This window comes from Furipterus horrens, unplaced genomic scaffold (assembly GCF_987537825.1).
Source record: "Furipterus horrens unplaced genomic scaffold, mFurHor1.1.pri manual_scaffold_6, whole genome shotgun sequence".
NCBI lineage: Eukaryota > Metazoa > Chordata > Mammalia > Chiroptera > Furipteridae > Furipterus > Furipterus horrens.
In genome coordinates this window covers 16,195,209-16,221,152 of record NW_028327176.1, presented here as the reverse complement: position 1 = coordinate 16,221,152, position 25,944 = coordinate 16,195,209, and the positions used below count along the sequence as shown (strand labels likewise).

At 49.5% G+C, this 25,944-nt stretch overlaps 2 protein-coding genes and 1 non-coding gene across 7 annotated transcripts; 2 read left to right on the top strand and 1 right to left on the bottom strand.

The window, feature by feature from the left end:
• OST4 (oligosaccharyltransferase complex subunit 4, non-catalytic) lies at positions 1-20,481 on the bottom strand. 3 transcript variants are annotated; one of them, XR_016511895.1, is made up of 4 exons: positions 20,386-20,481; positions 20,125-20,262; positions 4,755-4,874; positions 1-83 (listed from the first exon to the last, which is right to left on the bottom strand). XR_016511895.1 is itself a non-coding variant. In XM_090281050.1 (3 exons), exon 2 carries the CDS (start codon positions 20,259-20,261, stop codon positions 20,148-20,150), a length of 114 nt encoding a protein of 37 aa, XP_090137176.1. In that variant the 5' UTR covers position 20,262; positions 20,386-20,481; the 3' UTR covers positions 4,742-4,874; positions 20,125-20,147. The 3 variants fall into 3 exon arrangements, 2 of the variants coding, with proteins under 2 accessions (XP_090137176.1, XP_090137175.1); XM_090281050.1 differs by lacking the exon at positions 1-83 and having other exon boundaries at positions 4,742-4,874; XM_090281049.1 differs by lacking the exons at positions 1-83; positions 4,755-4,874 and adding an exon at positions 19,197-19,443 and having other exon boundaries at positions 20,386-20,478.
• On the top strand, positions 118-190 carry TRNAA-AGC (transfer RNA alanine (anticodon AGC)). The gene has a single exon. It is a non-coding gene; the product is annotated as a tRNA-Ala (tRNA).
• AGBL5 (AGBL carboxypeptidase 5) lies at positions 557-19,340 on the top strand. Of its 3 annotated transcripts, none has more exons than XM_090281045.1 (15): positions 557-677; positions 1,785-2,045; positions 2,262-2,433; positions 2,756-2,919; positions 3,489-3,666; positions 3,937-4,115; positions 4,522-4,978; positions 5,457-5,626; positions 5,958-6,093; positions 6,754-6,956; positions 8,290-8,504; positions 16,078-16,233; positions 17,411-17,523; positions 18,342-18,472; positions 18,816-19,340. In XM_090281045.1, exons 2-15 carry the CDS (start codon positions 1,831-1,833, stop codon positions 18,985-18,987), a joined length of 2,661 nt encoding a protein of 886 aa, XP_090137171.1. In that variant the 5' UTR covers positions 557-677; positions 1,785-1,830; the 3' UTR covers positions 18,988-19,340. The 3 variants fall into 3 exon arrangements, with proteins under 3 accessions (XP_090137171.1, XP_090137173.1, XP_090137172.1); XM_090281047.1 differs by lacking the exon at positions 18,816-19,340 and adding an exon at positions 17,818-17,864 and having other exon boundaries at positions 18,342-18,459; XM_090281046.1 differs by lacking the exon at positions 557-677 and adding an exon at positions 877-1,119.
• Positions 20,482-25,944: the final 5,463 nt, after the last annotated feature.

Sequence of the window (25,944 nt, the reverse complement as noted above, 5' to 3'; positions counted from 1 at the left end):
TTTTTCCATGGTTCCACTGTACTCTGGTGTTGAATAAATCTCTTCAATTTTGGTCTACTGGTCAGCAGAGCGCTTGCAACAGCCTGTAAGAGAAAAGGAAAGGCACGAGGAACAGCTGGGGGATTAGCTCAAATGGTAGAGCGCTCGCTTAGCATGCGAGAGGTAGCGGGATCGATGCCCGCATCCTCCACTCAGGTTTTTGCCCACGCGCTGGAGGATCGCTGATCAGTGGGGGTCGGGTGTTTATATATAGTACACGGCAGGCAACGATTACTTTCACACATTGCCCTTTTATTTTGAAGGTAAGTCTTTTACAGTTTACTTCCTGGTTATTTTACGTTTCCCTCCTCCCCGCGGACAGGCCGTTAACTATCTTCCGAGTAGACTCGGGCGGAACCCATCAGCCTGTCTGAGCCCCGAAACGGCACTGGCTCAGGAACCCGCCCGCGTGCAAGGGAAGCCCTGCCCACTGACCAATGGCAGCGAGCGTTACTGGGTGGGTAGCCAGCTGTATCTGTGGCCAATAGGCGAGAGACTTCTTGTCTCCTGGCAGAGCGGGGTCCCGGCACCGCGGCGCTCGGGTTTTGTTTGGGTCCTGGGTAGAGGGCCCGGGTGCCGGGGCCCGAGCTGGCGCCTCGCTAGCGGGAGAGGGAGCGGGATCATCGGCCCAGAGAGAGGTGAGGGGCTCCGCGTGGAGTGCGGGCCCCGCCCGCCCCGGCGCCGCCCCCTTCTCTGCCCTTTCAGCCCTGAGCTCCTTTGGAATCCCACCCCGCCCCTCAACCCGGCTTCCCCGGCCGCACCCCCGCTCCAGTGACCTCACCTCCGACCCCTGTTCCCTGCCTTCTTGCCCTCCCTCTACTGTGAGTCTGTATTCACCCAGTCCATGCCAACAAACTTCACCCTGCCCAGGGCCAGCTGGGTCCTTCAGAGTTGAGGGTCTAGAAGTTACCCCGCGTCCCCAGGTGGGTCCCGACCAGCCACTTTTTAGGAGTACTTACAACACCCATTATTCACACCCCCAACTACCAGAATAGCCTGTTCAGGGACTGCAATGCTTACAGGGTGGAGAAGGGTGGAAACAGACCCGTGCCCTAATTGGAATTGAGCTGCCGTCTCTAGGTGAGCAAGTGGCTTCTGCCCAGTTTCCTTTGGCTTGGCAAAGGCCACACTTCTCTAGTTTTTTCCATAATAGGCATAGGGTAATAACAAAAAAGGGAGAACCAGCCCTTCCAGGGCGCGGGGGAGCAACAGAAGAATGCCTGGTCAGTACTTGTGAGGACAAAGGAGTGGAGACAGGAAGCAGCCCATTTAAACTTAGAAACTTAGTTCTTTCCACTCTGCTTTGCTGGAGAGTGGGGGGGCCAGTCCGGGAAGCAGAGATCCAGAATGGCCTATCTTGCAAGAAGGCCATGTGTTGTGGTGGGTGTGTCAGTATCTTGGCTAGGTTTGGGCAATCTGACCTCTAATTCTCTAATCTTTGGGCTTCAAAGAAGCTTAGAGTCTAGTATTTCTTAGTATTTCTCTCAACCTAGTTGAGCCACTGAATATTTCATTTTGGAATAGCCAAGCTGTAGTAAAATGGAGTCCTTTTTGGTCAGTTATAGCCCTTAGTGTGGGGACAGAATACTGCTTGGTTTTTACTGGAAGACTTCCCCACAGGGGGAGAGCCTCCTGCTTCGTAGGGCACTCCGTAAGAGTAGCTCTCATTTATCTGGAGATACCCAAAAAACTTGTTTTCATTTTTCCTCTCTCTCCTCCCTAACCCAGTGCCCATTTTTCCCCAGCTCTCAGGGCCAGAGTGGAGCAGTAGGATGCTTTCCCAGCCCCACCATGGAGCTGCGCTGTGGGGGACTGCTATTCAGTTCTCGATTTGATTCAGGGAACCTAGCCCATGTGGAGAAGGTGGAATCTGTGGCTAGTGATGGGGAAGGAGTAGCAGGAGGGGCATTAGCCCCCACCAGCAGCACTGCCTCTTCCCCTGACTATGAGTTCAATGTGTGGACCCGACCAGACTGTGCTGAAACAGAATTTGAGAATGGGAACAGGTAAGGGGGAAGTAATGGAGGGTGGAAGAAGGAACAGAGAAGGCATGACCCTGTCACCAAACCCATGCTTAGCCCTTTGATATAGTTCCTAACAGCATACTACCCTTCCTTCTCTTCCTACCCCTCCTCCCTCCCTCTCTCCTCACTGCTCTCCTGCATGTCCTCTTTCCGGCCCTCTGGTATACAATGACCTGTCTCTCCTACTCTGGCCTTCAGGTCATGGTTCTACTTCAGTGTCCGGGGAGGATCTCCAGGGAAACTCATCAAGATCAATATTATGAACATGAACAAGCAAAGCAAGCTTTATTCCCAGGGCATGGCCCCCTTTGTGCGTACACTGCCCACCCGGCCACGCTGGGAACGCATTCGAGACCGGCCCACCTTTGAGGTAAGTTATCCATGAAGAGGAAAGAAAGAGCTGGGTGCTAAAAGTGGAGGAGGGAAAGGAAAGAGGAGTCACCCTCAGTACCGAGCACTAGGCAGGCAGGACAGACACCGGGTTTTGGTCCCAGCTCTCCCTGCAGCGTTAGCAGGAATCCAAGATAAGTGCCTGCCTCCAGAAGGAGCTGGTTGTCATATGGGAAGTCTCAGAGGGGAGGGAAGTTGGTAAAGTGATGAGGGTGTGAACTCAGTTCCTGGTGACTTCAGTTGCCTCTTTGTTCTGCCATGGATGGCGTGTTGCCCCTCCCCCTTTCTCCTCTGCTCCTCAGATGACAGAGACACAGTTTGTGTTATCCTTTGTTCACCGGTTCGTGGAGGGCCGTGGGGCCACCACCTTCTTCGCCTTCTGCTACCCCTTCTCCTACAGTGACTGCCAGGATTTGCTAAACCAGCTAGACCAGCGCTTTCTGGAGAACCACCCTACCCATAGCAGGTGCCAACCCCATTCTTACTCCTGCCGAATGGTCCTAGACCAGATAGCACCTCTGCTACTTCCGGAACTTGTCCTAAGAGCCCTGAACCAAAACTTCATCAGTTCTTTTCTCTATACAAAATGTGGGACTTTCGGTAGCTTTGACAAAAATATCTCTGTGTGACCTTGGTCTCAGCATACCACCACTTACACTCCACTCACCCACCTGTCCAGTTCAAGCCCTTAATATCCCAGCTCCCATCTGTTATCCAGAATTCGGCCAGCACTGCCAGTGCTCAGCACACCTTTTCTCTGTCCCAGTAGAGGGCAACTCTCTTTGTCTATGCAAAGTAATCTATCCTAGGGAGTCATAAACTGGGGGGAAATCAAGTTCATCCTGTCCTGTACCCAACATTCTAGCAGTGAATGCCCACCCAAATCCTCAGCCTCCTTTAACACTCTGAGGAACTGTCAGGCCCCAAAGGTTAGGGTGAAGTACCAGATCCTACAAATTCTGGGCTTGTGACAAGGCCCACCTCTTGCTAAGACTTTAGGGACTTCGACTGGCTTAATGATTTTTACCCCTACAGCCCCCTGGATACCATCTATTACCACCGGGAGATCCTTTGTTATTCTCTGGATGGACTTCGTGTAGATCTGCTAACCATCAGTTCCTGCCATGGGCTTCGAGAAGATCGAGAACCCCGTCTAGAGCAGCTATTTCCTGATATCAATACCCCCCGCCCATTCTGTTTCACAGGCAAGAGGGTGAGTGGGAAGAGTACGAAGGTAGGCCCCTGACCTTTCCCTAGTCCAGGCAGTTGATAGCTTAAAGCCATGTTACCTCTAGGCATCTTAGACACAGCCTCAGCCTGCACTATGGGGCAAGTGTGACAGCTCCCACTCCACTTTACAAACTCAGCCAGCTGGAAATCCAGTGGCTATTCCTGCCTCCTCCCTCCCCTAGCCTCTGCCCCAGATACTGTTCCGGTGGAACCAGTGTAACTGACGTAACGACTGCTCTCTTCTCCACATCAGATATTCTTCTTAAGCAGCAGGGTACACCCTGGGGAGACTCCATCTAGCTTTGTCTTCAATGGCTTTTTGGACTTCATCCTTCGACCTGATGATCCCCGGGCCCAAACCCTACGTCGTCTCTTTGTCTTTAAACTGATTCCCATGTTGAACCCCGATGGTGTGGTCCGGGGCCACTACCGGTAAGAAGCCTCCCCAACCTCTCTGGATTGTTGCAGTCCCCCTCATGCCCTGCATCTCAATACTACCAGTCTCTCACCTACCTTCTCCTGGGTTCCCAGTCTTCTCACACCCTAACAAGAGCAAGCCCATGTACTCATCCAGTGACCAGAGAAGGAAAGGGATCCCATCTGGTGGCACTCTTGCAAGGAGCAGAGCTAGAATTACCGCAGGTCTGTCTGGAAGCTATCCTTAGGTTTCTCTGCAGGAGTGGTAGGAGAGCAAAGAGAGGGCCTGTCCTCAGTTCTTTCTATCCTAATGCAAGTCCAGCCTCTCATTTTATAACTCAGTCTCCCATAGTGTCCTTTTCATCTACTCTAGTGTCTCCCTCACTGTCCAGCCCTCTAGACCCTCCTTATTTCCCTACAGCACAGACTCGCGTGGAGTGAACTTGAATCGCCAGTACCTGAGGCCTGATGCAGTGCTGCACCCGGCCATCTACGGGGCTAAAGCGGTGCTTCTCTACCACCATGTGCACTCCCGTCTGAACTCCCAGAGTCCCTCTGCGCAACAGCACAGTCCTCATCTCCCTCCCGATGCTCCCTTTTCTGACCTTGAGAAAGCCAACAATCTCCAAAATGAAGCTCACCTAGGGTACTCACCTGATGGGGATAATCCTGAAGCCTGGCCACAGACTGAGCCAGCAGAACAGAAAGCCAGCAGTGTGTGGATTATGCCACAGCAGTCCACTGAGGTTGAGCAGCCAGCCCCCGACACCATCCCTGCCAAAGAGAGTGGTGTTGCTTACTATGTGGACCTACACGGACATGCTTCCAAAAGGGGCTGCTTCATGTATGGAAACAGCTTTAGTGATGAGAGCACCCAGGTAGGAATCCACAGAATGTCATGTGAGTGTGGGAAGTGTTGCAGGTTAGGAGATAAAGGTTAGGCCATGAACAGGGGGAAAGTGACCTTCTGGGAGGAAGGACTGTGGCTGCAAAAAGTGAACTACTGAACAAGCTTCAAAGGGCCAAGAAGGGATGGCACTGGGGCCTATTACATCATGACCTTGAAAGAGTGTCAAACTGTCGGCATCGTAGTCTTTTCTAGAGTTTGGGAAACCGGGGGAGAAGGAAAATTTTGCATTATTGGAGAGAAGAAGCTAAGAGCTTACAAAGAGGTAGAGTTGCACCTTTCCAACCCCTGGAAATAATGTCAAACATTCCGTGAGAATTCAAGAAACGCTGTCTACTGCTGATGGTTGTGAAGGTATCTATGTCACATGGCCCCATGCTTGCCATCTCTTCCTTGCCCTCATCCCTTCTTTCTCTGTCTTCTCAGTTCTGTTTTCCTCCCCCGAACAGGTGGAAAATATGCTGTATCCAAAGCTCATCTCCTTGAACTCAGCCCACTTCGACTTCCAGGGCTGCAATTTCTCAGAGAAGAACATGTATGCCCGAGACCGCAGAGATGGCCAGTCTAAGGAGGGAAGCGGCCGGGTTGCAATCTACAAAGCCTCAGGGATAATCCACAGGTTGGATGGAGACTGGGATACGGTTGAAATACTTCCCTAAAGAAAGCAATACCCAGTCTAGGGGGTTTGAGGGGCAGGGGACAGCCCAAGTCTTCTCAAAAGGCAGGCTCACAATTAGCATTACTGGCATTAGTCTGGGACACGACCTTTTTGGGACTTCTTGGGTATGTGATATAATACCAAGGTTGGTTGCTGGTGGCTGGGAATTAGGACTTTCTGTTTTTGTCCATTTTTTTTCCAAGCGATTACCTCCTTAGACTACGTAGGCTGTCCCCCATAGTTCTGTCCTGATTCTGTCCAGGCAGGACACTGATAAAGGTCTCTGTCTTAGCTATACACTTGAATGCAACTACAACACTGGACGCTCAGTAAACAGCATCCCTCCCGCCTGCCACGACAACGGCCGTGCCAGCCCCCCTCCCCCACCGGCTTTCCCCTCCAGATACACTGTGGAATTGTTTGAGCAGGTATGAATACATGGGATAAATGGGGAAAGGTGAACCTCAAAGTCTGGAAAAGCCTTCACTCCTGCTGCCTGACTCTTAAGGTCCTCTGAAGAGAGGCTCAGCACTGTCGCCATCTCACCACTGGTTGTTCTCCTCAGTTAGCAGGAGCAAGCCTCTGACTATACGTGTATTGGGAGGATGAATGGGCGCTATTTCTAACCACCCCCTCCCCAGCACAGAGAATCCCCTAGCACATCTGAGTCAGTTCTTAGCCTCTGAGCTAGTCTTCCTTATATCGGGTTAGTTCACTCCTGGGCTAAAAGCATTCCCTCTGCAGTGGTCTTGGTGATCCCTGGTGTCCTAGGGCACACAAGAGGAGAAGAGCTGTGGGTTATAGAAGAGATCCAAATGCCATCTGCTGGGAGAACTTCCTCCTGGTGCCGGCCAAAAAGCGCACCTGCTCCAGCTCGTAACAGATGAGGGCTCCCAAATGAACAATAGTTTAGGGAGTAGCTCTAAATCCACTTGGGATGAACAGCCTGAGCATAAAAGTTAGAGTACACACTGAACAGATTCGAGGTCTGACCTCTCCTTCCCTTCCACTGTGCTGTACACACCACCCCAACACAGCAGCCTTGGTTGGAAGACCAAGACACTGAGCCAAACTGGACTCCCCCACAGGTGGGACGAGCTATGGCCATTGCAGCTTTGGACATGGCAGAATGCAATCCGTGGCCCCGAATTGTGCTGTCAGAGCACAGCAGCCTCACAAACCTCCGGGCCTGGATGCTAAAACATGTGCGTAGCATTCGAGGCCCAAGCAACACTGTGAACGTGGGTGTCAACAAGAAGAGAAGCTCTCGAACTCCACCCAAAGCTAACAAGTAAGACGAGCAGGATGTAAGGGAAAAGGGGTGTGAGATTGGAACAGGGCTCTAGAGCAAGCAATTCCCAGGGATTTGTGTTCTTTTCCTACTTCCAAAAGGACCATATATTTTCAGGGTAAATTTAAATTAGTAAGATTAGTTCCCTTTTACTATGAGGTCTGTCCAGAAAGTATCCAGCCATGTAATACGAAAAAGAGACATTTATTGAAGAGGATACAAGAAACATTGTACATTGGACTATGATGCCTCAGTCCTCTTCAAAGTGGGCACCTTGGGACCTCACACAGCTCTCCCAGTCACCATCAGCTGCCCTGTTGCACTTTCCTGAATCTCACTGATTGTCTGAAATTTCGTCCCTTTCAAAGGTGATTTTAGTTTTGGGAAAATCCAGAGGTCGCAGGGCACCAAGTCTGAGCTGTAGGGGGGCTGAGTCACCTGGGTGATTTGAAGTTTCACCAGAAAACTGTACAAGACATGATGCATGAGCAGGCATGTTGCCAGTCACCAGTTGCCCATAGCTGCAGCCTTCTGAATCATCTGAATAGTTTCCATGGAGGAATGTTCAAGCTTACATAAATGATGCAGATTTGTTGCTCTACATGCTCATTTTGAATGCAATGGCCACAGAGTACACATGCTCACTCACCGGTGTCTACTGCCCCCACTGACTAGTACACTGAAGCCATCATTGTTCACGTATGTGCATTCCAGTCCCCTCTCGGCTGCCAGGTTACACTGATATCACGCAAACCATTCCTGTTACATCAACGACAGCTGGACATTTTCTGGACATACCTCATATATTAAATATACATGTAACTGTGTTTATTTTTAAAAACCTATGCCATATGGTTAAGTGAGAGTGAAAAAGAGAGAAGATCAAATTGGGTAGACTTGGGACTTTTTCCAGACAGACCTTGTACTTCCTAGATATCTGAAAACCAGGCTAGGAGACTCCATGCTCTAGAGCCCTGCACAAAATCAAATATAACTGGGGTGGGGACAGGACTCAGCTTCCAATGGTTGAGGGGGCCAAAGGCCAGCACCAAGGCAGGAAGGGAGGAATTCTCTGGGAGTTTAAGCTCCCCAGGAATGGCCCTTCTGTCTCTTGGTAATTTTCTACAGGAGCATGTATGTATGAACTAGGCATTCTTAAGACCAGTTGGTATGCCCCAGGTTAGATACCTCAGACATCAAGAATTCTTCCCTTCTCCCTTGGCATGAGCCTCTATGCCTTTTCACCCTAGAGGTGAAGGTTATCAGATCATGGGGAAAGACTTGGGACACAACCTCCCTGGCCCGTGGTTAACTACCGTCTGCCTCTTTGCAGTGGATTTCCTGTTTCCTGCTCTGAAAATACCTTGAGCCATGTGCGAAGTTTTAGCACTGGCACGAGTGCTGGTGGGAGCAGCAGCAGCCAGCAAAACTCTCCACAGACGAAGACCTCCGCCAGCTTTCCTTTTCACAGCAGTCGCTCTGCAGGGCTGCCAGGCCTGGGCCCTAGCACCCGAAAGGTCAGCCACCGGGTGCTGGGCCCCATGAGAGGTAAGCTAGTCTGGGAGCCCCTTCAACAGGTGTTTGGTTGTTTGGGGCATTGTTGGGGGAAGTGAGAGCTTGAAGATCCACACTTGGACTGGGACCAAGGGGGTGAATCAATAAAATTAGTTCACAGCAGAATTTGCAGCCTCTCCTGCGACCTTGGTGTTCCCTGCGGCATGAGCTCCATAGCGGTCCTGTGTGTGGCATAGGTGGGTGTCCTGGATCTCTGTGCTTCAGCACATGTTGGGAGGCAGGGAAGTTTCTAAGAATGAAACACTAGCTGAAGTAGGGCCACAATGAGACATGGAGCCTCCACCTCAAGGACAGTGTAGGCCGTCTTGTTGGAGAAAGTAGAAGGAAATGCCCTCTCAATCCAAAATACAGCAGTGTAGAAGGATAGAGAATCCTATTGAAGTCCTGGGAACGAAAATTGTTCCTGGCTTCAGAGCCTGTTCATAAAGTGTTATCGAAAGGATTCCAACTTTTCCAAAGAAAACTGCAGCTACAGACAGATTCTGTTATAGGCTTACACAGCAACAGTCTAGCCTCTTCCAACAGTGGCCCCAATTGCTCAACTTTGCATCACTACCCCTAGTTTGGCCTGACAGGCCCCTGCCTGATAAGACGAAGAGATTCTGGGTCAAAATCAAAAACAGGTGGGCCTTTAGGGGAAAAGAAGAGGAAAGGACCATGGAGCCATTTCTTGGGAGTGACTGGACTGTGGTGGGGAGACTGGTGCAGTGCCACTTCTGGAAGTACACTAAACCACAAGTCAATATTTTATGTGGCTTCTGGGCTACAGAAGTCTTGCCAGAGTATGGAGGCTTATAAGCTGGAACTAACAGCTTTCCTGGTCTTCAAGCCGTACTCATCCTTGTTAGCACTTCCCTGCTACTCGGCTTGCACCCAAGCTCTTGGTGCAGACCAGAAACATGCACTGGGCCGCTGCTGAGGAAACTGACCGCACTAGTTAGAGCAGCCACAGGGGAGGGCAGTGCTCCTTCCCAGCTTTGACCAGTAACGATGTTTGACCCACAACATGCATCTTAGTTACCTCTGCTATATTCCAACTTCCCTTCTTTGAGATTCTATCTTCAATGGAAAAGGGCACTTTTGCATACCATGTTTGAAGGATTAGTAAAGTAATAATAATGACTTATATTTAAGTAACACTAAACAGTGAACAAAACCGTATCACATATATCTCATTTAATCCTCACGAGGTCCCTGTGGGATGGGTGGAGTTTCCACTTCTGATGAGGAAACTGAGCCTGTTTAATGGTGACTTGTCCAAGACTGTACAGCTATTAAGTGGCAGAGCTTATATTTTTCATGCCCCAGTATACCTGAGTTTCCCATCTTAAATCTGGATAGTTTCGTTTTTCTTCTAATTTCTTTTCCTCTTAATGCATAGTTCCTAGGAAAGAATATCAGCATTATAAATTCCCCTTTCCTTTCTACAAAAGAGAAATAGGAAGGAATCTATTCTAGGTTCTCACTGGAGGATTCTAGGCAGTTTTGAACATCTTCCCTGTCCCCCTCCCAATGCAAGTGCTGTATTAAGCTCCTTGAATGAATTGTTTTTCTTTGTTACTTCCCCAAATAACTAATAGAAAATAGGCAGTTAGTACAAAGTAATTCCCAGTTGGCTGGTTTGAAACTTAATAGGGGACACAGGACAGTAAACACAACATAAAAGCACACACACATTATAAACATCCAGGGGACCTGGGGAGCCACTGTCATAGATAAACACAGGGATCATTAGCCAAGGAATGTTTAGTTGAGAAATGGTTTTGAAGACTGTGTGGCGGTATATGATTTGACAAAAACATTCCAGAGATGAGAACGATAGCCAGGACCAGAGCTGCTGTGCAGAGAGGACAAAAAGCAAGTGTCCTGGCTGGCTCAGAGTGCCAAGCCTTTCACTATGGCAGTCAAGTGAAAAGGGCAGGAGAAGAAGTGTCTTGAAAACAAAGATTATGCGTTAACAAGACATACATACTTCTGAGAATGATGGGAAGAAAAGACTTACGTTTTTTTTAAAAAAAGATGTTAGAAGGGCTGTCTGAACTGTATATTAATCAGGCAGGGGAGGGGAGGTGGGGCCCTTGGAGTAGCTTATACATGAGAAGACTAGCGCCTGTACCAGAGTCTGGAAAGGAGATGAATATATGTATTAGAAATGGAAGTGGCAGGACTCAGTGATGCTGGGAGAGAGACAAGCTTATCTTTAGGGCTACAAGCTAAAGAAAAAGATCATGGTGACATCAGGCACTGTTGGAAGAAAAATTATGAGTGTATCTTATTTAGATCTGCTTGGACGTCATGGACTATATCTAGATGGAGATGTCCTGCAGGCAGAATAGGGCCAAATTGTAGAAAAAGAGACACCAGGGTTGGATCTAGGAGTCATCCACATATAGGTGCCGGTAAAACCAAGTGAGAAGCTATGTACCCCAAGTTGAAAGAGATTAGAAGCAAAAAAAAAAAAAAAAAAGAGCTGGTCTGAGTCAAGAGAAACCCCAAGGACTTGAATAAATATTTTTAAGAACTAAAAAGCTATGTCTCTAAGGTAAAGGGGTCAAGAAGAGGGTTGCTAATTATACCAAACCAGGAATACTGTGAGGCGCTGAAAGGTCAGCTCCTGGCAATTTTGCCTCCTGTGTTCCCTTGGGCATTTGCTGGTCCTGCAGTCTTTGCTGCTTTGTCTCTTAAAGTCCCTTCTATGATTCCAGGATGTGAGACTGGTCCTGGCTTGGGACAGGGACCTGTGATGCAAACTGTGGTGTCTGGAGTTGGCATCTTCAACCCTTAGAACAACTTCTTTATTTGTCTAGTGTGATCTGTCTATACTATAGCTTTGTCACATTTCCTTTTTGCACACATCTGTCTCCTTGGCCTCTGCCACATCTAGACACACTTGGTGTTCCAAGACAGGAAGAATACGAACCCTGATATCTAACTATAAAACAGCTATGCTTTCCAAACCCCAAAATGGGATTGTGATTTGACAAAAGATTTTTTTGTCTTGTGAATTTATAAGAAAATTTCACTAATGTATAAAAAATTATATCACATTCACTATAATTAGTGACTGTCCTTCATTGGCTAGAACAAAACATGAGTTTGGGCTACCAGGAAACTTCAGAAAAAATCTAGACAGCCCAGTCAGAAGCTTAAGACAGAGGTTCAGGGATCTAGTCTGACAGGTTTTGTCCTCAGAGGGTGGGAGATGACATTTTAGAAGGCTAACAAATAGCTAACTTGAGGTGAACAGGAATGTTCCAGGGGCAGGAGGCTGGAAGAGACTCTGAGTAAGCCTTGACTCCCAGCACCACTGACCATAGTGCCAGGATCTTCTTTACCTCCTTCTCCCCTGTGGCAAATGAGGCTGTGAGCACTGCCTCCCCAGACCTGTGGTCAAGTTCCCATCCACTGGCTCAGAAGTGCAGACAGCATTATCAGCAGCTGCTGCAGAGGAGGAAGAAGGAGAGATCACTGGGGAATATCTAATACACTGATGGAGTGAGGATAGTCAAGTCTGTGAGATACTAGTGCAATAGCAGGTGCAAACAGCCCAAAGGAGGACCTGGGAGAGGGCGGAGAGGTAAACCAGTGTCTCTTATTGGTTCTGTATTGGCAAAAACAGGGCAAGGACTAGGGGGAGGCCAGTGAAGTGCCCAGAACGCACAATTAAAGAAGGCACATGTGTCAGGGCCAGGCAAGGGTCTCCTTACATGTGCGCCCTGGATGCCTCACTTGCTCCCTATCAGTCCTGGCCCTGGATTCATCAAGCAATAGTCTCGAACTGGAACACATACACTGGCTCTCCAGGCCACCCAGTGGGATACTGGGGTAGAAGATAAGGGACCTGTCAAGTCCTCAGCTGTTGTCCTCCCACTGCTGCCTCATTCCTCCCAGACCTGGCACATAAATCGGAGGCTCCTAGAGCCCTTTCCTGGCCTCTGTGATGCCTCAGCTCAGCTGAAAGGCAGCGTTTGGTAGAGAAGCTCAAGTCCAATAGTGAGTGGAGATTCCTCTGAGAAGTCAGAGGACACAGAAGAGTGCCTCTACTCTATCATCACTTTTACTTTGTCCACTGCAAACAAAAGCTTCATGTTAAATAGCACATTAAAACTTACTTGATGGCAGGAGATGTCTCCTAACACATCAATTTATTCCTGTATCACCCAGCATCATGCCTGGCATTTATTAAATGATCAACAAATATTTTCTGAACAAATAAAAAGCAACAAGTTGGGAGGTGAATGAATGCACAAATCATATAACTGCTCCTCTACCTTGTGAGGCCTTAGAATATCCATTCTAATTCATACAAGGGTGAGGTCTGGCCCTTCCTCTCAGACCTTTGCCTCAGGACTATCCTGCCACTCCCAAAATGGAACCTATAGCTAATTACCATGAAACATCATTTCACACCCTGGCTGGTGTGGCTCCAGTCTGTGAACTGAACAGTGGTCAGTTTGATTCCTGGTCAGGGCATATGCCTGGGTGGCAGGCCAGGTCCCCAGTTATGGGGTGTGTGAGAGGCTTTTTCTCATGCACTGATGTTTCTCTTCCTCTCCCTCTCTCCCCTCCTCCCTTCCCCTCTCTCTAAAAATAAATAAATTGATTAAAATACATCATCTCACAGCCCCTGGAAGCAGAGCTGATCATGTATCACTTAAACGATGGCTTCTATAGCTCAGAACCAAGAAGTAACAGAGTTGGGGCTCCTCCCATTAATTCTCATCTCAGTGCTCACATTGCCAAATTTATAGGCAGGCCTGGTTAGATCTTAAGATAGTCCTTTTAAGTAATGATTTGCAATGCTATCTTTAAATGCCTTACTTTCCAGGTCAGGCTTCTTCCCTAAACCAGACCTTGTCTTCCATCCTGAAACTTTCCTTAAGGCAGGATTCCTGAGTTGTAGCCTTGGTATCTTTCCCATGATTCCTACATTTCACGCTGACTTTCCTTTTCTTTTTTTTTTTTTAACATCATTTGCTTGTTTAGCTCTATACCTTCTGGGGTATCACGCAGTTTCTTACTAGAACCTACAAATTCCAAAGGCTCTCGCCAACTCTTGCTTATTCTCTCATCTTTTCTTGGGGTGGGTGAGGCTTCATCTCTTATGATGTTTTCAACATGTTTCTGTGTATGGATCTTCTCAAGCCATCCAGAAACCTACTGTTTCCCCCTCTATTGAGTTCATTATTTCTGCCTACTGTACACTGTCACTTCAAGATCAGTGACATCCCCATTTTAATCAGAGAACTACCCAGGCCTGGGCTCTGCATCATCTCCAAATCGGTGGTGGTGGGTAACATTTCAGGTTGACTATGGCATTGTGTCTCTGATTTCCACTGTCTTATTGGCATTGTGGTACCAACTCTTACTAGCCCCTAAGTTCTGATTGTTTTTGAATCTTGGCTGTCGTCTTAGACTCTAATTGGTACCCAGCAAACTCAAAGCTAGAGTAACTTCCATCCTGAGATCTTTCCCTTTTTTCTAGTCCTTACAAAAAATTGTATCAATTTTTTAAAAATTTGGTTTGGGACCTTCCAGAAGTTGCCTTATTACTGCTGGCTACTACTCAGTGTAGCCAGACAAGATAAAGTTATTGTCACCTACTGCCTAATAAGTTGGAGGCTTTTCACATCTAACATACGTTGCTTTGTTAGGTGTCAACTGGCTTCCTGGAACTTCCATCCAATTCAGCTCCATGAATGTTAATAGCTCATTTGATTTGAGAGCATTTGGCACCTGCTCTCCCTCTGTGATGAAGGACCAGCCAAACCTGAAAGCATCCGTACCCTGACTAGTCACCACTTATGCCAGTGGGCCAGCACCTCTCAGAAACCTGCAGTGAGGCTCTAGGCACAAGGAATGGACCGGAGAGAGTTGCCCCATAGGGCATAACCATATGACCTTAGACAGAGATCACTGAGCCAGCTCATGGTCTAGAGTAGGTGTCTGCTATTTAGGTAAACAAAACACTTACTAAGGTCTTTGTTTGACAGGCACTGGGATACACCGTATTAGAGAAGGTCCCTACCCTCTACAGCAGCAGTTCTCAACCTGTGGGTCGCGACCCCTTTGGGGGTCGAACGACCCTTTCACAGGGGTCGCCTAAGTCCATCAGAAAACACATATATAATTACATATTGTTTCTGTGATTAATCACTATGCCTTATGTTCAATTTGTAACAATGAAAATACATCCTGCATATCCGATGTTTACATTACAATTCATAACAGTAGCAAAATTACAGATATGAAGTAGCAACGAAAATAATTTTATGGTTGGGGGTCACCACAACATGAGGAACTGTATTAAAGGGTCGCGGCATTAGGAAGGTTGAGAACCACTGCTCTAGAGGCTCAAATTCTAATTAAAATATTGGCAAACATTTATTGTGTACTTAGTATATGCCAGGTACTATTTTAAGCCTTTTACATGTACTAATTTATTTAATGAAGGAGACAGAAACCATAAACAATTACTAGCGATGTGAACAAAGGACAATGAAGAGAGAACAATTAATCCTACCTGTAAGAGTCAAGGAGGCGACATCAGAGGTGGGATGGAGATATACAGTTTCACTAGGAAACAGACAATGCAGAGGGTCCCACAGCTAGACACCCCAGGGGTTGCTGCAGAGGGTGTGAAGGATTGAGTCAGCATCCTGATCCACAGCAGGCAGGATTTGAATGCTATGTGCTAAAGTTTAGACTCAATCCTTTAAAAGACCTTCAGTATCTCCCCCATGACTTAGCCAAAATGATTTTTGGTCAGGTCTGCATTTTAGAAGAACAATCTCTGGCACCTGTGTAAAGGGTGGATTGTGAAAAAGAAGAGACCAGTGGGGAATTTTTTTCAAAAGCCTGAATGAGCTGAAGACCTGTATCTGGACACAGGCAATGGCAAGGGAGAATAAAGAAGGAATTCAAATGAAGGCAGAGGCAGAACTCCCTGGATTTGGTTAAATGCAAATCTAAATGTGAGGGAAGAGTTGAAAGATGAAACAAGGCTTCTAGCAGATTCTTCACAAACACAGGGAGAACTAAAGGAAGGGTGGGAGAAAATGAATTTTGTTTGGGCCATGAAAGACTGCCAGGTAGAAATGTCCAGTGGACAATTAGAACTGCAGTTCAGGAGAAAGGGCCAGAGGGAGATTTGGGAGTTTCAAGTACGCTGTGCACGAGGAACACAGATAGAATGGTGGGTGGCCACCGCCATTTAAGAAGGGTAGTTGAAGAGGAGCAATGAGAAGCAAGAGGAGAACCTAGGGAACCTGTGTTTTACTGCTTTGCCAGAAGAACGAACTGGTGGGTAAGCTCGTTAGCTACAGAGGTGAAGCAGAATGAGGACTGGCTGAGAACTGGAGAACTGGAATAAGCATTAGAGGTCTTTCTACTCATCTCAGATTTACTTCAGACCAGGGATGCTGGTGTGATGACAAGCTTGAAAACAGGCATCTTCTGACTAAGGACAACCAGTGGGGCAGTGGAGTGGCAGTGCCTCACTTCTCACTTATTTGCCCTTTTATCTGCTTGTGTCCCTTCCACTCAGAGCCCCGAGGCCAGGACAGGAGACGGCGAGAGCAGCCACTGACACATCGCCCTACTTCAAGCAGCCTGGTCCCATCCCAAACTCCAGGCAGTTCTAGCCCAGCCTCCTCACACAACATGGGCCCCTGCCTACTGCCCAACTCACTCAGCGTATCAGGTCTGTACCCACTGCCACTGAGATCTAGGTTGGCCAGCGACCTTTCTTACCACACAGGGCATAGATCAGGCTCCTGACTAGGCCTGAAGAAATCCCTGCAGCTCGATCACCACCTGACCTGGACCTCTTTCTTGACTTGATGTGATATTGGCCACTCCAGGCCAGGGCCATCAGTTTTCTTATTATAAGATTACCCCAAACTCCTAACACCAATGCCCTTGTACAGGAAGCTGTTTTTTTTTTTTTTTTTAAAGAGAGAAAGGGAGGGAGGAGAGGGAGAGAAACATCAAAATGTGGTTGCCTCTCACCCACACCCAACTGCGGACCTGTCCTGCAAATCGAACCAGTGACCTTTTGGTTCACAGGGCAGCGCTCAATCCACTGAGCCACACCAGCCAGTGCAGGAAGCTGGAATTTAAAGAACAACTTTGTATAATAAAATGGTAGTTATCATTTACTGAGTGCTTACTATGTGGCAGTCACTGCTCTAAGCACATTATCTAATTCTCACTTTTACAGTTGAGGAACCTCAGAACTTTTCCTACCCACGTATTCAAGCTCCCTGACTGGAGGAGCGGGGCAACAGACAGAACTGCAGAATGCAAGAGTGCACAGGCCTTTCCCGTCACCACTGCACACGTGTGACCATGTTATCCACATAAAACCTTGGCCTTCGGCTCTCCTTTCATTGTATCCCACCTGTATAAGGGACTGGACAGGAATGATTTCTAAGACTCTCCCTCAGAGCCTGCCACTCCCTATGTTACCTCCCGTCACTGGGCAGCCCTCAACCCACCTGGCGGGTACTGCTCACTTGATCCTTACATGCTCATACATTTGATTAGAACAGGCTCTAAGGTCTATAAATTCATAGTAGTTCAGCTTTAGCTTGAGTGAGTTCTGATTCAAGCTCTGATTTGCTGCTCCACCGCTCGGAACAAACTAGAACATGCCAAGCTTCTCAACCAAGGGTAACCACCCCACAACCCCTGGACATTTGGCAATGTCTGAGACATTTCTGATTGCCGCCTTGTGGGTAGAGGCCAGGGATGCTGCTAAACACCCTACAACGGCAAAAAATGTCAATGTTGTCAATATTGAGAAACCCTCATGTGAAGGAAATTACTGATTCTTCTCTGTGGCCCCTACCCTGATATCAGTTTCCTTTGTTCCCTAGGGGGCAGCTGCTCGGTTCTATCCTCAGGGGACAAGCCAGAGGCTGTCATGGTGACTGGGAAAGGCCTACTAGGAACTGGACCTCGGATCCCCTGTATCAAGACCCGAATGCAGGTAACATTTTTAGGTCTTTCCCAGTCCCCAGCATAACACCTCTGGCAGAGCCCAAGAAGGAACTGTTCATCGGGGCAGTAGGAGGGGAAATGCCCAGCACCGCTTTACCTCTCCCGCAACCATCTCAGAGCTGCTCTGGTGTTGAATGCCTGTCTGTCCAGTGTTCCCATCCCCTTTAGCCAGGTCTCTTGCTTGCTTCCAACCCCGTGTCCCTGCCAGATGTACCCCAACCTCAGCCTGCTGGTGTTGGCTTCATCTGCCCCTGCCCTTAGCTTCTCCTCTCTTTCTGCCCAGACCTGCCCGAGGAGAGTTCCCGCCAGGAGGGGTCCCGGATTCCCCAGGTAACACATTTGGTTACTGCCCCAGGAACAGCTGTGCCACCAACTCCAATTCAGTCCAGATCCCCATGCTAGGTTGGCTCAAGTTAGGAATAGGCAGAAGATGACTCGATGGGTGAAGCTTAAGCTGGTCTGGCTAGGCTGAGGCACAGAAGGCTCTGAGGAAGATCGACCAATCCTCCAGCATCTTTCTACACAGTACTTCTCTATTCAGCTAGACCTTGGCCACAGTATAGCCATGGCGGTTAAATGGTGGATCCCTTTGCCTCCCCCAGTTAAATAAGACTCAGAATACATAGTTCTAGATTGAACCCGAGAATTCTGTTATCCTGCCTTCCCCTCTCAGCTAGGGACAGTGCCCAGGAATTCAAGGCCCAGCACCTGTGTTGACCACTAATCTACACCCTTATTCACGGAAACTCTAGAAGCAAAAAATATTCATGGAAGAACCCAGCCTCTTAGCCCGTCCCCTGTCCACAGGCTAGGCCCAGGTTGGGCCAGGTCTCACCGCCGACTCGCAGAGGGATGACAGGCTCTTCGGACCCCACATCCCCTATCCCCCGGACCAAGGAGAGCAGTAAGCCAGAGCCAGGACCCCGCTCTGCACCAGGGTGAGCACAAGGATCCAGTCCCTCACCCCACCTCTCATTTCTGCCATTCAAAATCATTTTCTTCCTTCTCTGCTCCCTTTGACCCCAAAAAAGACTAAAAATACTTTAAAATTCTAGTTCCCTGATTTTTTTCCCCCCATCATGGCCTCACTCTTCAGTCCAATGAACAAGAAAACACTGTTAGGGTCTAAGGCCCAGGAGCCTGCTGGTGCCAGCGTCAGACGACGTGCAATGGTCACCCCGCCTGTCCTTACCCACCCCACCTCTCACCTCCTGGCCCCTAGCTGACGCACCAGAAGGGCAGGCTTTTTCACAACCCTGATTCCTCTCTTCTCTGTTGCAGGCTGCCTCAGGCCGGACCCCCACGGCCCCGTTCTGCCCCTGCCTTTTCTCCTACTTCTTGTAATCTGTCTGACTCCCAGTCTCGGACTTATTACAGCGGGGGGCCCTTGGGCCAACCTGAGGTTTGTTTTGTCCCTAAATCTCCCCCGTTCACTGTTTCTCCCCGGATCTGATGCCTTGGCCTTCATGCCCAGGATGTAGCCACAAGATGGGGAACACAGTGAGAAATGTGCTAGTCCCCTTCCTCAGCTGCCAGCTCCACGTGACAACCATAGCTCCTTGGAATGCCAGTCACACTGTTCTGAGGCATCACAGAGCATCACCTTGAGACAGGACAAAGCAGGGAATGTGCCACCCCTTCCCTCCCTTAACAGCACAAGACTTTGGGACCACAAAAAAATCTATATTTTTATATTGGGGGGAGGGAGTAGAAAAGAAAGCAGCCCCTATACTGGGCCCTACTCAGTGGCAGCTTCTTGTTCCATAGGGTTAAGACTTTGAGGAAATAAAAGTTGTTTGGAAAAATCCAGGTGTAGTTGCCTTTACATGTTGTGATGGGTAGAAGGAATGAAGTGAAGTGTGAAGGCCCCTCACACCCTCCATCTTGCCTCAGACTATTTCCTGGAACCCTAGAAAAGAGGGGGAAAAGACCCGAGGTAAGGAAAATGCTGCAGCTTTCCGCTAGGGGAACCCTTAAGGAATCAACTCCCATCCAGCCTCTCCCCCCTTTACATTTTGACTCACACTTAAGGTTTGTGTCCGAGCCCTTCAGCCGCCACCCCCCGTCTTCTCTATGACTTGGGTCTACAGTAGCCAAACCCTAAATCAGTGCCACTTGCCCCAGAACATGGAACTAGAATTCTATCTTTACAACCCCTCACACGCCCCCCCCCCCAAAAAAAAACCTGCCTAAATAAGTCTAAATAACCTTGGAACGTGAAGACTATTTAAGTGAAGAGCTCAAATCCTCATTCGTGATAGCAGCCTCTGTTCCTTTGTTCCTGCCGGTGTCAGTGTGTCCTTGTACCCATACCCCCAACTTGGGCATCCGGGTACCACATGAAGTTGGGGACGGAGGGGACTTAGGGAATCCACCCCCGTTCTAGCAAACAGTTTAAGGGCGTGGGACAGGGCACGGCAAGGCACTCCCTTCTCTGTGCGGATAAGGGGGCCCAGTTCGGGGCCCAGTTCTGGACTGTGTCATGCTTGGCCCAACACTTTCTGATTTAAAGTTTCGAACCCTGCAGGCCCTGACGCGGCCTCATCACTCCACTCTCCAGGGGCTGGGCGCTACAGCCCCGGACGGTTACCTGGGGCGGAGAAAGCGCCACTTTCATTCCTGCTTCTTGGGATTGTTGACAGCCACGTAGTGATAGAGAACAACAAGCAGGAAGAGCGACACGCCCAGCATGTTGGCGAAAATGGCGAGCTGCACGTCTGTAATCATCCTGCGGAGAAGAGGACGGACTGAGCCTCGGGCCGGCACACTCCGCGCTCCGACAGGACAGTCCTCGCCTCCCTTGCCCAGCCACCACCAGATGGGCGCCGGGCCGCGCCTGCGTGCCTCTCACCTGACCAGCTGGGCTCGGCTCCGACGAGGTCCGCACACTAGCTCGAGGTAGGAGACCTGAACCGGAAATTAGTTGCTCCAGCTCTGTCCCAGGCCAGGCACTTCCGGCCGTGCGGCTCTGCGGAACGGTCTCTCTAGCCTCGCCATCTCGCCTGCTCCCCGCAGGGGCTCGTAAGGGGCGGGGTCTCCGGTGGGGCTCCCGTGCCAAAGCGCGTGTTGGGACGCACGGCGCAGCTGGATGCACGCAGCTGGCCGCAGCTGGCGCTGCAGGGGACGTGGTTAATAGTGGTGTGACCGCCTCTGTGGAGCCTAGGGGTGCGCTAGGGCGAGGGTGCGGCAGTGGAGCTGGGTGGGAGGCTCGGCCTGACCTTAGACTCTGATCCCTCTTCCCGCCCTGATCCCCCGTGATGCTGCCCACCCTTCGCTTCCCGGCCCGGCCCAGCCAGGTGCTTCCTTTGGGCCCTGCCCTTGGGGTCCCCTCCCTGGCCGGGGCAGCAGGGAGAGGGATGAGAGGCGGTGCAGAATGGAGACAGGGCTGGAGAGACTGGGTGCTCTTCGCAGACCAGCCTTCCTGCCCCACATCCAACAAGTAGATCGATCCTGCCTGTGATCTAACCAGTACCTCCTTCCCTGCCTCCCTCCCACCACCCCACCCGCAGAGGTAGGCGTCGGAAATAGAGCAGACCCTCCCGAAATCAAAACCCAAACCTTGGGACTTCGGCCAAGTGGGAAATCCCCCCCGCCCCCGGATGTTAGGGAGGGGAGAGAGCAGAAGGGGTCATGGAGGAGAAAGAAGAAAGATGACTGTGGGTAGATGTCGAGGGTCTCTGGTGAGGGTAGAGGCACTCTGGGGCTCTACAACCCTCTGCCTAGCCAGAAACTACTCCCCCCTCACTCCTTGCTTTCCCTCAGCTTAACCAAAAAAGGGAACGGCACTGAGCCAGGCTGGGGCCGGGGGCTGGGGGCTGAGCTGGGCCGGGCTGTTGCTCTGGAGCTGTCAGGGTAATGGAAGCCAGTTGCTTTGCGGTAGAGGGGGGCCAGGACCCAGGGGACGCTTCAGCTTCTCTGAGCCAAAGAAAACTACAGGAGCTGCTATGGGGCTGGAACAGCTGGATCAGGGGACCAATGTGCTGCCTATGTGTACAGTGAGCTAGGGTACACTAGCCCAGAGTGGCCTTCTCTGGCCTGGGACCATCAGCCATTTGTCCTCCATGCTCCAGCCCAGTGACTCCTAAACTCAGCCTCTGCCTTTAGTAGTCTAGTTCCCCTGTCCTCCCCCATTGACCTCCAGCCCCCACTCAGTATTTCCCAGAAGTTTCCTATTTAGAATCCCAGGCCCATGTCTCCTCCACATAAGCTCAAAACCCCAGAATGTACTTTCTCATGTGACCCTTAGTGATCAGTCTGTTCCCAGATCTGTTCTGGGAGAATGAGGGTCTAGGTCTTAAAGGATTACACACATTGTGCTTCGTGTCTCTTGGAAATTTGAAGCAGATTCAAATCCAACCAGGTCTGAGATCTACTGTTGAACAGAACTAGAACATGGAAAGCAGACTCTAGACTGCAAATGACATGAAGCACTACAGATTTTCAAGGCTGTCCTGAAAACAGCTGAGCCAGGTGTCAGGTTTCCTAGGCTGTCAAAGCTGAAGGGTGCCTTCAGGATCATTTTATAAAGAAGGAAACTGAGGCCCAGAAGGTAATTGATTGGACCAAGGTTCTACAACTGGGTAGAGACAGTGTCACCTGATTTTCTTTCCTCTATTCCATACTTCATTTCAGACTGTGGTCTCAGTAGGTTGTCCTGGGTCAGGGACAAGAGGAAAAGGTTTTATTTTAAAACTATCCAGAAATGTCCTTCACCTCCCAGAACTTCCTGTGCCTAGGTCAGTGAGACTTTATCAGCCTTTAATGGGTCATTTGCCCTAGTACCTGGAGGAACTGAAATAAAAATGGTCTCCAGGGCAAAACTAGACACAGCAAAGAACTAATAGAACTTGAAAAAAGCTTGGGTGGACAGTATGTGGGAAATGAGACAGGCAAAGCCTGTCTGGAAGAGGCCCATGTGTGATTCGTGTGGCATTTTCAAACAAAAGACAAGTTTAGGATTAGACTCAGGAGAGAAAAAGCAACAAGACCTGAGAAAGGGGGGCTAGACCTGAGTCCAGGGCGGTTGGCACCTAAAGCATTGTGCCTGTAGGAAGGGTTGCAAGGAAAAGAAAATGTATGCATTTGAGGGAGAGTCGACCTTTGCTTGTGAGTCCCCACAAGCTTGAATTCCCATCTGGGTTTGCATGACCCAAGGTCCAACTCATATTTCCCCTTTTTTCCTTCCCAATACTCAGTCTTCTGACAGATGATGTTGGACATAGAATGTTCCTCACTGCTGGTGTCCCCTGATTGTCCTGGCCTTGGGCACATGAGTCCATTGCTCAGACTGATGGTTAACTGAGTGAGTTAGTTGCCTAGTATAGCCATTGGCACTAGACCCTAGGAAATTCCCTGTCTTGGAGAGGTTATAAAATAGATCTTGTCCTAGTGCCCCCGGATGTAGCCTATTTTGATCTCAGGAATTCTTTGGCATTAAAATTGCTTTGGAAATGTGTGGCTATCTGCCAATACCACCACCGCAACTACCACACTGCATTCTCTCTAACCTTGGTCTCCATTGCAGCCTGCTTGCCCAACACCTCAGGCCTCTCTAGTGAACCCAGGGCCACTGATTTATCTGAGATTTCACAGATATTCATGTCAGTCTCTAGGTCTTGGCCCCTCATTACAAGACTAATGGATATCCAACCTACTGCAACTGTATTTCAAAGCCAACATTTCTGACTTGACACACTTAAAATATAACAGATTTTTAATTTTAAGGGGTCAGACAAAGGAATGGGTGACAACTGGGCAGTGACAAGATGGCTGGGATGACTCCTCAGGTTGCCAGAGGTCCCCTGAAGGGATAGAAGAGGGGAAAGAGGAGAGAAAGTTCCAGGGCAACTTTTAGGGGAAGTGAATGGCTTCCTGCAGGGCCTAGAACTGATACTGAATGCTGAACTTTCCGCTAGCAGCGACTTTGAAATCAGGGTCTTCTAGGACCGACCACTTTTGTTAAGTCTCCCTGTGTGCTGATCCCTGCACCTCTAAGGGGCAGCCACAAACCTCCATTCCTGTTGGCTCCAGTGCTTACTCTCACCGTCTTGTTTTCTCATGACATTCTCCCAACCCTCAGGATCCCATGCTGGGTCATAGAACCTCAGAAGCAGATCACTCAGATCCACATTGAAGATTTGGTGGCATCCTCTTGTGGCTTCCAATTATTGCCCTGCAAGTGGTTCCCAGAGTCAAGACTGCCATTTCTAATCATATTCTGGACATTTATTCCCATTGAGATGTGTTAATCCCATCTTAAATTCAGTACAGGTGTACCCTGGAGATATTGTGGGTTTGGTTCCAGACCATAGTAATAAAGTGGATATCACAATAAAGCAAGTCGTAATCTCTTTGCTGGTGGAGGAAGTCAATTTGTTAAAATTTGTAAGATTTTCAATTTGTAAAAAAAGGCAACATCCGTGAAGCATAGTAAAGTGAAATGCTTGTATAGTTAAACTAAGGTCTCTTTCCTTCTCCAAACCTGCTCCTCTTCTCAGTTTGCCCATCCTGGCTAGAACCCTGGACTCTTCTCTGCTGTCTCCCTTCATCTGGTCCGTTATTACCCAGGCAATCACCAAGCCTTCTCTTTCTGGTCTGCATCTCTTTGCAAAGTAGACTTTGGAAGGGACCTTAGACAACAGACCCCCAGGGGAGTCATGGGACTTGCTCCAAGTGATAACAGTACTTAGGGAAGGAGCTAGAACCAGCACCCTGCCACCGCTCTTGCTGACAGTGTCTTCTTTCTGTGTGTGTACTGACCCCCTACTCAAAACCTTGTCATCCAAGCTCTTAACCAGTCACCTGAGTCTCTCCCTAAGTTTTCTGCAGTCGACCTCTGACTTTCTGTGCTGCTTCACCTTGACACCAATAAGAGCCGACATGTACTGAGCATTTACCACACGCCAAGCACTATTCTAAATGCTTTACATATATTATCTTAATCCTCACAGACCTAAGAAGGAGGGTACTGTTATTATTCCCATGTTACAGATGAGGAAACTGAGGCGGGTCACTTTTCACAACCTGAAACCTCTCCCCTCCTGTCTCTGTTCTTCCCTCTTTGCCTCCAACACTGTTCAGGTTCTATCTCTTCAATAGCTCTTCTCTGATTCCCCCAGCAGCCAGCTGTCTTTCCCCTCCTCTTACCCAGAACGCGCCTCATCCATTTGTCTGGCCCCCTTGGCACTCTGTCTATCCTGCCTTGTGTTAGTTCTCTGTTTTGGAGCGTGTGTCCCATTCCCCCATAGCCCCAGCTGCTCCTTACTCAGTCTTACATACACATGCCTTTGCCCCGGGCGCCTCCATGATGCTCACTACCCAGCACTCTCTCCTAGTACTTCTGCTTAGCTCTCCCGAGGGTCCCACCACCCAGGGAGACCTAGTCCAGAACACAACACTGAGGGCCAGCTGGTGAAGAGGGGCCATCTGATGAAGAGGGCCAGCTGACACATTCAAACGTCTCAAGTGGAGCTGTGGGGCCAGGCTGATAGTTGAGTCTGGCAGAGTTCCTGGCCTGCTCCAGAGGCCATCAGACTTGCCTCCAGGCTAGGGAGCGACTTCCTTTGCTATATAGATGGGGCCTAACCCTCACCAAAACAAGTCTGGGACCCATATTCATTTGGCCATTTAAGAAGGAGCGCTTGCTCGCTCGCTCGCTCTCTCTCTCTCTTCCCACCCCCTTCCCCTCTCTCTAAAATCAATAAACACATCCTAGGTGAGGATTAGAAACAACAACAAAAAAGAACAAGAGTCTCCTCTTGTCCCTACTTGACAGAAGGCTGCTCCCCCATTTCCAGATTCCTTCCTTCCTCTTCTGGCTTCTCTGAATTTCCTGCCTGTCTCAGTGGAGTCCTTTTCCTTCTTCTCCCTGGCCCAGTACCTCTCTCCCAAGTCACTGACCTGGGTATTTCCAGTCTAATCTCAGCCCTGCTCTTGACTGCTGTGTTACCTTGGACAAGTTACTTTCCTTCTCTGGGCCTCAATTTTCACATGTATTAAAGGAGAGAGCTGGACTGGAGGGTGAGTGGTGTCCTGCTGAGTCTCCCCCTCTTCCTCTCTCCTCTGGACCCTTCTCTTAGGTCTTTCCTCCCAAGGGAGCCCTGCCCCAGCCCCAGGAGAGCTGTGGCTCCAGCTCCTGTTCCCTGTCTCAGCGGCCAGCCCTGGGCCTCCTCCCCAGCCCTGGCCCCGGCTCCACTCCATGTGGCCCGTCTGAGAGGCTGGCCCCAAGCCCGGCGGCAACTCCACATTTCTGTTTTTCCTTTTTTTCCCTCTCTTTCCCGGAGTTAACAAGAAGCAGATGTGGCGCACGATGGCTGGAGAGGTGGGGGGAGGAAGGGGGAGGCTGGACCGCCAGCCAGACAGGGGGGAAGGGAGGGGAGTGAGCAAGAGAGGGAGGCAGGAGGCCAGGGCC